At 43.7% G+C, this 13,844-nt stretch overlaps 1 protein-coding gene across 1 annotated transcript in view; it reads right to left on the minus strand.

Moving 5' to 3' along the window:
* PITPNC1 (phosphatidylinositol transfer protein cytoplasmic 1) overlaps nucleotides 1-13,844 on the minus strand; it is a 212,696-nt gene that overhangs the window by 60,336 nt on the left and 138,516 nt on the right. Inside the window, exon 5 of the mRNA XM_059670032.1 lies at nucleotides 10,610-10,681. Within this exon, the coding sequence (XP_059526015.1) occupies nucleotides 10,610-10,681 (72 nt within the window). The remainder of the gene's footprint in view (nucleotides 1-10,609; nucleotides 10,682-13,844) is intronic.

The raw sequence follows: 13,844 nt of genomic DNA on the forward strand, positions 1-13,844 counted from the left end.
TCCGGGGCTCGCCAGCGACCACGCCCTGCTCCACCTTGGAAAAGTGAACTCGAGGGTTCCCGGGAGTGTGTGACTTCTCAACTTATGCCTGAGAATGCCCCAGCCTGGAAAGCAGAAAAGGAGCAGGGACTACATGCCGGGGTCCAACCCCAGCAGGTCCAGGGGTCCCCAAAGGTGTGGACGGAGTCGGCGAAGAAGGAATGACATGGAGGCAGCGTTCAGTTGATCAGCATGGTTGGGTTCTCTTGCCTGGTTCTATTGCCAGGTTCTGTAGGTTCTCCAGCCAGGTTTGGTCGCCATGTTCTAGTCAGGTTCTCTTGCCAATTTCTGTAGTCAGGTTCAGTCCAGGATCTTTTGCCATGTTCTCTCCAGCGAAGTTCTTCTGTCTGTAGGTTCTGTGTTGGTTCTGTCTTCTTGGCTCTCTTCTGAGTTCTGTCTTCTAAGTCCTGTCTCCTAAGTTCTGTGTTCTGAGTTCTGTCTTCTAAGTTCTGTCTCTGAAGTTCTGTCTTATAAGTTCTGTGTTCTGAATTCTGTGTTCTAAGTTCTGAGTGTTTCTGTCTTGTTACAACTGTATTTATACCAGTTGATTCAATCCTATCAATCTCTATTACAAAGGTTAGGGCGTTTCTTATCTCCATTCCAGGGAGAAAAGATTATGTAGTTTAAGCATGATTGTTCGTAGTTAAAGGGATTAATTACCCGCCTGGCACTTAGTTGAGGGGTTTTATTCCCTCCCTAACTTCAGGGGAAAATCCCTACCTGGGGATTCAACCTTTCTCGGAGAGGTGACTTTGGTTAAAACACAGCGCCAAGAAGGTGAGCAAACATATTAAGAACCGTATGCCATATATGCCAGGTCCCTTGAAACAGCAAGGATGGACCGGCTCCCGGCAACTACAGACTTTGGAAAAGTGAAACCTTCCCTCAAAAGAACTCCCCCAATCAATTTATCCACTTGTAGATCTCCAAGGTCTAACTCTGAAGTGGTTTCCACCAAGCACGCTGAAGTTAAAGAGAATGAACCTCTGTCTAGGCTAGGGAGTACTCGACATGCATCACCCCACCGAAGTCTCCCAAGAATCCTCTGCAGCAGGCATCGTTTTCTCCTTTCCACAGCTAGGGAAGCTCAGAACAATGAAGTCCCAGTACCATTAGGCTCCACGGCCCTGCTCTGGACCCTGTTTGGTCAAGGCTGGTGAGTTCTCTGAATCTAGTCCATCGTCCTGCTAAATGGGGCTGCCCAGCTGCTAGCTTCTGGCAGAAACCTAATGTGTCCTAGTCCAAAATGCTCCAAGACCCAAAGGTTGTTGGCCACCATCTGTCATGAGCAATCCATTCACTGAGGTACAGAAAATTGGGCTCAACAAACAAACACACTGCCCTGACCGGTTTGGCTCAGTGGTTAGAGCGTCAGCCTGCGGACTCAAGGGTCCCAGGTTCGATTCTGGTCAAGGGCATGTACCTTGGTTGCCGGCACATCCCCAGTGGGAGGTGTGCAGGAAGCAGCTGATCGATGTTTCTCTCTCATCGATGTTTCTAACTCTCTATCCCTCTCCCTTCCACTCTGTAAAAAGTCAATAAAATGTATTTTTAAAAAAACAAAACAAAACAAAACAAACACAAAGCTCTAGGTAAATAAATGGGAAGATGTGCCTTGAATTTTTTTTTCCAAGTGAACTGTACTATTTTCCCACATGAATTAGGTCTCTTATGAGGGAAAGGAAAAAAGCCAAACATTTGGGAAGCAACTGCAAAGTGACAGGATCCGGGATTGGCTCACAGAAAGTAGGAGATATTCAAATCTCCTTCAAAGATATTGTTAGATGAATATTTTTTTCACGAACCACAGAAGACCAACAACATCCAGAAAAATACCAAGGATCATATGACAAACAGCCACTCCCCATTACCCAAAATGTTTACATTTACATAAACATTTTGTCACATTTGATTCCCATTCTGCCCTCCCCCTTTGTCAGTTTAAAAAAAAGAAGGTCTCACATTTAAAGTTGAATCCCTTCCCCTTCTACTTCAGCTGACAATTATCATAAGTTTGTCATAAATCTGGTCCATGTTTTTATAAACTTTATATTTTTTACAATGTGTAAATGTATTCATAAACAATATATTCTTAAATACTTTTAATGGTTTCTCACAATTAGGTTTGAAAACTCCTTTTGCACCCTAGCCGGTTTGGCTCAGTGGATAGAACATCGGCCTGCAGACTGAAGGGTCCCAGGTTCGATTCCAGTCAAGGGCACATGCCCAGGTTGTGGGCTCATTTACCAGTAGGGGGCGTGAAGGAAGCAGCACATCAATGATTCTCTCTCATCATTTCTATCTCTCTCTCCCTCTCCCTTCCCTCTTTAAAATCAATAAAATATATTTTTTTTAAAAAGAAAAACTCCTTTTGCAGTTTATTTTTTTTTAATATGGAGTGAGGCAGGGATCTAATATTTTATTTTTTCATAGGAAATGACTCAATGTCTTGTCTTCCTACTGATTTGAGATGCTTTATCTACTATATGTCAAACTTCCATTATCAGCTTAGGTCTATTTCTGTATTTGTGCCAATACCACACTCCTTTAATATGGTTTTGTTATCTGGTATGATGGCTCTCCCACCTCATTGTTCTTTGTTCAAATTTTGTCCTGGCTAAAATCTTTTGGATGAGTAGAATCAACAATGATGCTGACAACAGTTATGATTAGGCTATCTTTTCCTATTTCATTAATGAAATCCTCTTTTGAGGATATCACTCAAAAGAGAGAGAAGACTGAAAACTTCTGCTTCATGGCACAGAAAAACAAAAACAAAAGACTCATGTAACCTTGAGTAAGTTATCTCTTTGCAATGTGTGAATAGCTTTTTAATTTTTATAAGCCTTTCTGTAAAAAGAACAAAAATACATATAAAAGTAAAAAGTATTTGGCTGAATCATGTGAGAATAAATTACTTCATTCCTGAATATGTTAACATGTATCCTAAGGACAGGGACATTTGCCTACATATTCACAAGGTAATGATCACAGGTAAGAAATTTAATATTGACTCAATGTTATACCATACTATTTTCTAATACATGGTCCATGTTCAAATCCCCCCAATTGTCCCAATAATATCTTTTCTTGTTCCCTGTACCATCCCCCCTGCTAATCCAGACTCTAATCAAGGATTAGGCATTACATTTAGTTGTTGAATTACTTTAGTTTCCTTTAATCTAGGGCAATTGTTTTTGGTCTTTAATGACATGTTCTTTTTTGGAGAGTTTTGGCTAGTTGTTTTGTAGCGTTTTCCTCAATTTGGCTTTGTTTGACTGCTTCCTCCTTTTTTGAATCCAGGTTACACATTTTGGAAAGGATAATCAATAGATGATGGTGTCCTCAGTATGTCACAATGGAAGGCACACCATGTCAGTGTGTCCTATTACTGGTGATGAAAATTGGCTTACTTGATGGTATCCACTAGATTTCTCCACTGTTGGTAATTAATACATAAATCTGGGCTAATACTCAGAGGCAGTGTGAATTCTGGTTCCCCAATACTGCTTCACTCAGTGATGGTAGCTTCCATGCATGACTCTTGTCTGAGTCTATTATTACTAGAGTGGCCGTAAAACGGTCGCCCAGAACGTAATACTTGGTATTGCTTTTCTAGCTCTGACCTCTGTTTCCTAACTGTGATTCCGCCTAGTCCCTTTCATGCTGCTTCTGACCAGTTTGGTTAACTCTCTTCCTAACCCTCAGTACCAACAGGTCAGCACAGGCAGGACGTTTTTGTTGGTTTGTTTATTTTTAAATATACTTTTTATTGTTGATAGTATTACAGATATCTCCCTTTCCCCCCTCTTTACCCCCATCTTCCTGTGTCCATGGGCTATGCCTATAAGCTTGCTGGCCGTTTTTAGGTTCATCACAGCACTGGCGAACCAAGTTTAACCAGAAAGCAAATACTACTGTAAGCTATCTCTATTAATAGTAACTATTACTAGCAGTAAGTTCTAGCTTCTCTGAATGCAGAGATTACCTGCATTGTGACTATACCCAGACAGAAAGCTCCTCCTAGAGATGAACAGACGCTCATCTTGCCAACATTATTTTTTTAAAATCTGCTCTCAGAGCACAAATTGTACCACAAACAGCAAAGGCGACATCTTAAGGGACCAAACAGAATGTCTTTTCCATTGTCCTCAGAATGACACTATTAGACATGGATTGAGAAGGCCATTGATTTCCCACTTCATGGACCAAAGTGGATAATAATCCTTCGAAACTGCAAATGGGGTGTCTTGTGCAGCCTTCTTTTAGCACGTACTGATTTATTCAAGAAAACTGCAGATTTTGTAGGTGGCTGGTTATAATAATCTCAGGTTAAAAACAGAACTATAAAAGTTGAAGACAGCAGAGATCATGTCTAAAAATAAAGCAAGTGCTTTTTTTTCTTTCTATAATTCTCAATTAGAAGCCATTTAAAGGAGGAGATAATCAGCTTCAGACACCTGTAAATATGGGTTCTACGGTTCTCACTGGCACCTCTACTTTATTTTACCCTACATCCATCCATACTCCCCTCTTGATGTAAAACAAAACAAAACAAAACAAAAAAAACTATCTGGCCAGTGTGTCTCAGTGGTTAAGTGTCCATCCATGAACCAGGAAGTCATGGTTTGATTCCAGGTCAGAGTTTTGGGCCCCATCTCCAGTAGAGGGCATGCAGGGGGCAGCCCATTAATGATTCTCATTGATGTTTTTATCTCTCTATCCCTCTCCCTTCCACTCTCTAAAAGCAATAAAAAATATATTTAAAGAAAAACAACTAATACTAATAATGAAACAAACTCCATGATGACTATTATAGTAACAAATCCTCCATAAGCAGAGCTCCCCTGGAAAGTGCCCTTTGTCAGCTGGTAAATTCAGCGGAAGCTATCTGAGGCCTGCAGAGGACCTTTTCTGGCCACCTCTCCAAGGCAATGCTAAGTTGAGCCAAGTCAACGCATTGGAATGTTTATTTAATTCATACAAAAGGGGTATCCATGCAGGGGAAGAAACTCAGGTAGACTTTGTAGTTCACTAAATGAGATAGTCTAATTCCCTAAAATGAAGTGCCACTCAGTGATTGAACAGGAGTCATAATCAAGGAGAAGAGATAATAATCAGAAGCTGGACTTGAAAGCCATGGGACCATCCTCCTCAGGTGTTTTCCGTCCTAGAGTATCTAGAACTTTCTCTTTTCTGTCACCCCTCTCCCTAGATAACCTCACTTATTTTCAACTCTGAATCACGACCTACACCTCTCCTTAAACTCCAGATTCATATATCCAACTCCTTACCTGCCATGTCCACTAGGAAGTCTCGCTGGTCCCTCGCACTGACTATGTCTCAAATAGGGCTCCTCCCCGCATAACTGGCCTCTCCTCCACTGTTCCCCACCACAGCTGCGGCACCACCACCACTCAGGGTCAATACACAAAGCTGGAAACCCTGAGGTCATCCTTATTTTGCCCCCTTCTCATGCACCAATACCAACAGAAAGTCAGTTTCCAAAAAATATACATATCCCTCCTCTCATTATCCACTGCCATCTCTCCAGCCCGAGCCACCATCATCTTGGGTGTAGATTATTGCAATCACCTGCCAACCGAACTCCCTACTTGCGATCCTACCAACCGTTCTCTATGGAATGGCCACAGCAAACATTTAAAAACATAAACCACCCAGTGTAACACAGTTTCCTAAAATGGATTCTAAAACAGAAAAGGGGACATTAGTGCAAAAACAGGTGAAATGTGAATAAAGTCTGTAGTTTTAAAAAATGTATCATCCTATATAAGAAAAGGCCAATATGAAAACTGTCCCCTCCACCGGGAGTTCGACCAGGGGGTGAGGCCGGACAGCCAACCACCAGCAGCCCCTCCCCCCGGCCAGCCGGGCCCAAACAGCCCAATTGGGGCAGGCCAGTTGAACCCCACCTGGGCACAAATTCATGCACCGGGCCTCTAGTGGTTATATAACTGTTAACAGTAGGGGAAGATGGGTAAAGGGTATACGAGAACTCTCTGTACTATCTTTGCAATTTTAGTGTAAATTTAAGATTACAAACTAAAAAATTTATTTAAAAAAACCCATAAATCTAATTTCTCTCTTTTGGTTAAAATCCTTGCATAACTTCCTATGATACTAAAATTCAAACTCTTTGCCATGGTCTCATAGGACTTCTGTGATCTGGCTTCTACTACCATTTTTAAAAAGATATATTTTTTATTTATTTTAGAGAGGCAAGGAGAGGGAGAGAGAGAGATAGAAACATCAATGATGAGAGAGAATCATTGACTAATTGCCTCCTGCACGCCCCACACTGGGGATCGAGTCCGCAACCTGGGCATGTGCCCTAACCAGGAATCAAACCGTAACCTCCTGGTTCATAGGTCAACCACTGAGTCATGCCAGCCAGGCACTTCCACATTATTTACTCTTATTTTCTTGATAAGAAAACTAAGATTCCACTGCTTAAGGTCAACTAGTTGGGACTTCAATAATGATCATTTTGTTTCACAGAGAACAACTTTGTGTTCTTTCATCACAACGCAGCTGAGCTAGACACTAAATCAATTCCAAATACTTTTAGGCAACCTCCAAGGAGAGCTCTGTGAAGGACAGAGCCTCCTGCTTCCAGGAAGTCAACTGGACACATTCTTTCCATCTGCTCAGGAATAAGGGCTAATGAGAATAAATATGGTGCCTTCAAGCCTTTTATTGTGTGTGGTGGTGGTGGTAGTGGTTATAAACCTGCTTTTTGTAAGCTGTTCTGTTTCCAGGGGTATGAAGAAGTGGAGAAAGTTAGAGAATCCGATATCCTAAGTTTCACAATTGGTTTTTTAAATAGTACTTAGTATTTTTTTAAAAATTTATATTCTGCCCTGACCGGTTTGGCTCAGTGGATAGAGCATCGGCCTGCGAACTGAAGGGTCCTGGGTTCGATTCCGGTCAGGGGCATGAACCTTGGTTGCGGGCACATCCCCAGTGGGGGGCGTGCAGGAGGCAGCTGATCGATGTTTCTCTCTCATCGATGTTTCTAACTCTCTATCCCTCTCCCTTCCTCTCTGTAAAAAAAATCAATAAAATATATTTTTTAAAAAAGTTATATTCTTAGCCTTGATGCCTATCAGATTCACCTGGGGGAGTGTTATGAATCCCAATGCCTGGACCCCACCCCCGACAAATGAAATCCGAATCCCAGGGGGAGGGACGGTGGCATCAATGCTAAAGCTTCCCAGGTGACTTTACTATCAGTCATGATGGAGAACTATTTGTCTAGATCAGGGGTGGGGAACCTTTTTTCTGCCAGGGGCTATTTGGATATTTATAAGAATATTCATGGGCCATACAAAATTATCAACTAAAAAATTAGCCTGCTATCTTTGGTCAAACATTTAATTAACTCACCCCTAATGTCTTGGAAGGGACAGGCCAAAAGATTTTGAGGGCCTTATATGGCCTGAGGGCTGGATATTCCTTACCCCAGCTCTAGATCCTCAAATGGGTGGTGATCTATCCTATAAATCGCATATCCTACACCCCACCCCAAAGAGGACTTACCAGGTTTAACTGGAGGGCAGACTCTAAAACTGCATATACTCCCAATTCACAAATTCAGCTTTCCTAGACGGATAATGCTCTGCCCTTCATGTGTGTTGACTAGTTAGACCAGCCTGCGCCCAGAGCCAATTAAATCCCAGTGGAGTGGAACCCAGGCATGAGCCATCGCTAAACCTCTCAGGTGAGGCCCATGTGCAGCCAAGCTGAGAACCACCACTTTAATGGTGCCTGCTTTGTTTGGAAGAGGAAGTAAAGGCAGAGCTGCCCCCATTAACCCCAGTGAACGACAGTAACCTGGCAGCAGCTATCGTGCGTGCTAAGCACTGGCTCTCCCCATTGAGATTTATGGCCTTGGGCAAACAACAGAACCTGAACTTGGCATGGTGCCATCATCCCCAGCACTAATTACAGCTTAAATAATTCTCGTCAGTTTGTGCATAAAATAAATGGACCTCAATTTAAGACAACTTCCCCACTGTGTCCTGGTTAATGGATTCACAATTTACAGGTCTTCACAATCGTAAATAGACAAGTTTTATTTTCACACAGAGGAGAAGATATTTAAACCTAGTCATCTCAACATGAAATTTTTTTTTTTTAAACTAGATATTGGGTCATGGAAAAAATATTGCTTACATGGTCAATGATAACAACATGTACTCTATTCAATCACTAATCAATATGATTATCACTAGCGTCTTTCAATTTATTCATTGCCTCTTGTCATCAATTTCATTCAATCTTTGGCAAGTAGGGGAGAAAACAGGTTGCAGACAGCAGTATGAAGAATGGCAACTGAATGATAAGACTATACACCCAGAACATGCAAAGAAAGAAAGTGAGTTTATTAAATAACTTGGCAAAGCAGTGAGAAGAGAAATATCCACTATTGCACTGTTTTCTTTAGCAACTGTCTCCCACCAAAAACTGCATCCTCATCCACGGACAGAAAAAGAACATGCCAGCACAGGCCATCTCCTTAAGGTTCCAGTTCTGAACCCCGGGACAAAAGTATCCTATATAATAAAAGGGTAATGTGCAAATTGACCCTAATGGCCGGGAATGACCGCTTGCTATGATGCGCACTGACCACCCAGGGGCAGACACTCAATGCAGGAGCTGCCCCCTGGTGGTCAGTGTGCTTCCACAGGGGGAGCGCCACTCAGCCAGAAGCTGGCTCATGGCTGGCCAGCACAGCGGCAGTGGCGGGAGCCTCTCTCACCTCCGTAGCAGCACCAAGGATGTCTGACTAATGGCTTAGGCCCACTCTCCTGGGGGCAGCAGGCCTAAGCCGTTAGTCCGACATTCCTTGAGGGCTCCCGTGCTGCCAGAGGGATGTCTGACTGCCAGGTTGGGCCTGATACCCCGGGGAGAGGGCCTAAGCTGTCAGTCGGACATTACCTGAGGGGTCCTGGACTGCGAGAGGGCACAGGCCAGGCTGAGGGACCATCCTCCCCCTGCACCAGTGCATGAATTTTCATGCACCAGGCCTCCAGTCTTTTAATAATTAAAATAAGCTTTATTACATAACAATATATTTCTCATGGTCTGATTTCAAAGCATTAACTAACTATGAATGAAATGAATAAAAACCAATAAGGTCTTCCTTTTCTGGCTCCCTGGGACCAACCTTGGACCAGCTGGGTGATCAACAGCTGCTGCTGAATATGTAAATGAGAGGAAGGCGAGGTGTCAAAGAAGTCTAACCAAGCTGGGGTTGGCACAGCTGGTCCAGTGGCCTCAGAAACAAGACCTAGGGATCTCAGGAGCAGAGCCAGGCAGAGTGCTGAAATGGGAACCTGGGCTAATGCATGCTTAGGCCCTCTTTTTAAAAAAAATATGTTTTTATTGATTTTTGAAAGAGGAAGAGATAGGGAAAGAAAAAGAAAGATTGGCTGCCTCCTGCACGCCCCCTACTGGGGATCGAGCCCACAACCTGACTGGAAATCGAACCGGCAACCTCTTGGTTGATGCACCGGACGATGCTCAACCAACTGAGCCACACACTAATTATGGAATTAGTACTGTGTTTTTTTTCTCTTTTCTTTCTTTCTTTTTCTTCTTTTATATTTTTCAAGTTTTAATAACCATGTGTTAATTTTTCAGTTAGAAAAAAAGCCATTGTTTTACAAGGGTTCAAGTTAAACATCCTGCAACACCATTTTAGACAATAAGGTCTTGATGGAGATGGCCACCGCAGCACCTCTGATTTTAGGTTGCTGACAAGGAGAGGACCCTAACCTTTGCCATTGGGGTTACTACCCACTAGGGCAGTGATGGCGAACCTTTTGAGCTCGGTGTGTCAGCATTTTGAAAAACCCTAACTTAACTCTGGTGCTGGTCACATATAGAAATTTTTTGATATTTGCAACCATAGTAAAACAAAGACTTATATTTTTGATATTTATTTTATATATTTAAATGCCATTTAACAAAGAAAAATCAACCAAAAAAATAAGTTCACGTGTCACCTCTGACACGCGTGTCATAGGTTCGCCATCACTGTACTAGGGGATGCTAACCACTGGGGACCCTGAACTTATTGGGGAGAGAGCACCCTTGCCACCTACATTCTCCTTTCCTCTGGAAAGTTCCAGAAACTCTGGCGAAGGCATTGAGCTGGGACAGTCCAGATAATATATGTAGAATGTGCATGTATATCTAATTGTATTCATTCATCTCTATAAATAAATGTTAACATGAGAAAATATGTGTTCAACCCAATGATCTGCAACCAAATCTGGGAGTTCCAGGCCCCCAGTGACAATCACTCCAGGTCACAGAAATCCTGAACATAAAAATGAGAAGAAAATCTAGACAACAAAATAATCCAGAAAGGAATCCCAGGTCACTAGCCCTCAGAAGCCAAAGCCAGAACTCTGAGGCCCTCAGGCACAGATCTTGCTGCTGGCCCTGGACACACAAGGGCCGGAAAAGTACTATGGCTCTCAGAGCCCAAAGGCAAGGACACAGTATGGCATGAGGGGGGTGGGGGTGGGGGGCTACTCACACTGTCGTTGCTTCCTTTGTTGTCCTCATACTTGGTTTCTATATGAATGGAGAATTTCGGCAAGAAGGAACACTATGGAAAAAGAGAAGGTTTCATTAGCGTACCATTTTTTTCTATTCTCATATTCAATATAGGCTCTGGATGCTCTTCTGACCACTTGCTTGGGAACACTGTTTGCAACCAGAAAGGCTCAGATACCAGGTCAATATCCAAATTCAGACAAGAAAAGCCACCTTTGGCAATGTGAACACAAAATTTCATCCAGAAGTCAGGCTGGAGAGAATGCCAAGCAATGGAAGGCAAGTCACTGAAGAGGATGTTTTCAAAAGGATTGAGAGAAGCAAACACCTGAATCAGAGGCAATTCCAGCTTTGGGCCTACCTCTGGACAACAGCGATCACTGCTGGAACCCGGGGACCCAGCCTTACCCTCTTATAAACATTCATATAAAGCTAGACGGGGGCACAGCAGAACCTTAAGGTCATACATTACTGAAGTCAGAGAGACCTGGCTTTTAGTTTGGGTTTATCACTTGATAGCTATGTGACACTGGACAGACAAATTGATGAACTCTTCTGAACCTTAACAGTATTAAAACATGGATACTAATTATTACCTAATAGTGTGAGGGTTAAATAAAATCAAGGGCATAGAGTCAGCATTCAGTATGAGGCAACAGCTGAGCTTGACATAAAAGGCAGCCCCTCTTCCTGACGGCACAGGGGAGAGGAACCCCGAATGCTCACCGCCCTAGTGTCCCAGTTTCACTGAGTTACATTCTATGGATTCAGCGAGATTTTAAAGATTAAGGTAGCTTAATAAGAGGATTAAAAATTTTGTTTTTATTGATTTCAAAGAGAGGAGGGAAGAGAAACATCAATGAGAGAAACACCGGTCAGCAGCCTTCTGCATGCCCCCTACTGGGGATAGAACCTGCAACCTGGGCATGTGCCCTGACCGGGAATCAAACCTGCGACCTCCTGGTGCATGGGATGAAGCTCAACCAATTGAGCAACACTGGCCAGGCCAACAAGAGGATTTTGATGGATGTCGGTGTAACCTCCCTCCTGCTGGCACCAAGCTGGAATTAACTTTCTTGGCCACCGGAAATGGGATTGAAGACAATTGGGTAAAATGACCCAGCAACTCCACTGGGAGCTGCAGGTTTAGGGGAAATGAGAGTTGGACTGATCTGCTCAGTCCCCAGAGCACAGATTCGACCCCAGGCACTGGTCTAAATTCTAATTAATTTATGCCTTGCATCCAGCCCAGGAACAAGGTACTATTTATTATTACCCTGCTCTAAAGATAAGGAAACAAAGGCACAGAGAGGTTAAGAAAATGGCTCATGATCACACAACCAATGAATAGTTGAGTTGGGTTTGAAGGTCTGGTGGCCTGGGCCCAGTGTCCATCCCCACTGATTCTTGAAGTGGGGGTCTCTGAACTGTTAGGAGCAGCAGCAGCAGCAGCAGCTGCCGCCAGCGTCTGGAACTCATTAGAATTGCAAATTCTTGGGTCCAAAACGACCCACTGAATCAGAAACTCTGGGAGCCCTTCTGTATTTAACGAGCCCTTCAGGGCCTGCTGATGCTCACCCAAGTGGGAAAACCGCCTCACTACTTCATGCATAGGAAGTAAACAGAGATAGCGCATTATCTAAAATCCGGAAGTCCACAGTACCCACCCTCACCCACAGTATCCATCCTCACCTGTGTGCGGATGGCTCCCTTTCAGCCCAGTGAAGACCCCGAGGCATCTGTACAATAAGGCAGGGGCCTTGGATGTGCCACTGAAAATTCTTCTGATGCCACAAGCCTGTGTGATTTGGCACTGGTCTGTCTCAATCCGGTGAAACAAACAAGCTGAACCGTGACTAAGGAAACTCAGAACCAGACAATCCCAGTAATTGCCCTTATGGAGAACATAGCCCTGCAGTTTCACTCATTGACACCTTCCTTGCAGTCTTCTCTCCAGCCTCTCACTCCATAACTGCTGCCCTCACTCCCAGGTCCAGCGGGTTCCAAGGAGGGGCTGCTCATTGGGAATCGAGACCCTGAGGACTCAGCGGCTGGAGCCCACAGTGGAGCTCTCCATCAACCTTGAACTTGGGGAGATGCACCTGCCCGAGACCCTTTTCAAAGCAACAAGCCTTCAGGTAAGCAGATGTGTCCTTTTTAACCCATAATTCATATGAGAGTCAATCCAACTTGAGTACAGTACCAGCTGGCAAAAGAACAGAGCAGTGCAGCATGGGGACTGGGCTGGGTGCATCGGAGTGGAACCCCACAAGGTTTTGTTATTGGTTGAACCTCTACACCATTTATCTAAGGTCAAACAAATGAATCTTAGCATTTGGGTATTGAACCCGAATAGGAAAATAAAAACTCTTATGCAAATCAGCAGATGTTATTTTTGAGTTGAGGATTTGGGTTATTTTCATATTAGAATGGCAAGGCTGCCAGAGGCTGTGAGTGCACCTGGTGGGCAAGGCAATGAGAGGACCAGATCAGACAGGCCATCTCCAGGCGGGTCAGCATTTTTCTCCTACAGCAGTGGTTTGGGGCTGATAATTCCCTTGGGAACTCAGTGGCTGTTACTCAGAGCCCTGGAGCGTGTACCTGCCTTAAGTTAAAAGTCAGGTATATCTGTGGCTCAGGGCCTATTCAGAGCTGTCACTAAAACCTTTCCACTAAGATGTCCATGATGAGATAAACTCCTGCTTCCCCACGCAGGTTAGCATCCCTAAAAATAGGCCCACTGATCCTCATGGAGCCTTAGCTCCCAGCAGTACAGGACAGGAAAAAAGATTGGGAACTCTGACATAACGTCAAGAAGAGACATTGGGCGTGTCACCCAGTGGTTAAAACTGGATGTCTAAGGGATTCAGGAGACTCATACGTTCTATGGCACACTGAGCCGTTCAAGTCCCATTGGGCCACAACAACATGAAGGACTAAAACACTCCTGTTGACAGAGTTCCCAGATGGACCCCAAGATTCCCAGCATCTGGGATACAGATCCTGTATCACTCCTCCCCTTAAGTGTGGACAAGATCTAATAATATGGGATAGCAGCACATCTGATTAAATTATCAAAGTGATCAGATTATGCTACATTATATAAGACTTGTGTTTTTTTTTAAAAAAATATATTTCTACCAGAGGTCTGGTGCACAAAATTAGTGCACAGGTAGGGTCCCTACGCCTGGCCAGTGATCAGGGCTGATCGAGTC

Source organism: Myotis daubentonii, chromosome 16 (genome assembly GCF_963259705.1).
Source record: "Myotis daubentonii chromosome 16, mMyoDau2.1, whole genome shotgun sequence".
NCBI lineage: Eukaryota > Metazoa > Chordata > Mammalia > Chiroptera > Vespertilionidae > Myotis > Myotis daubentonii.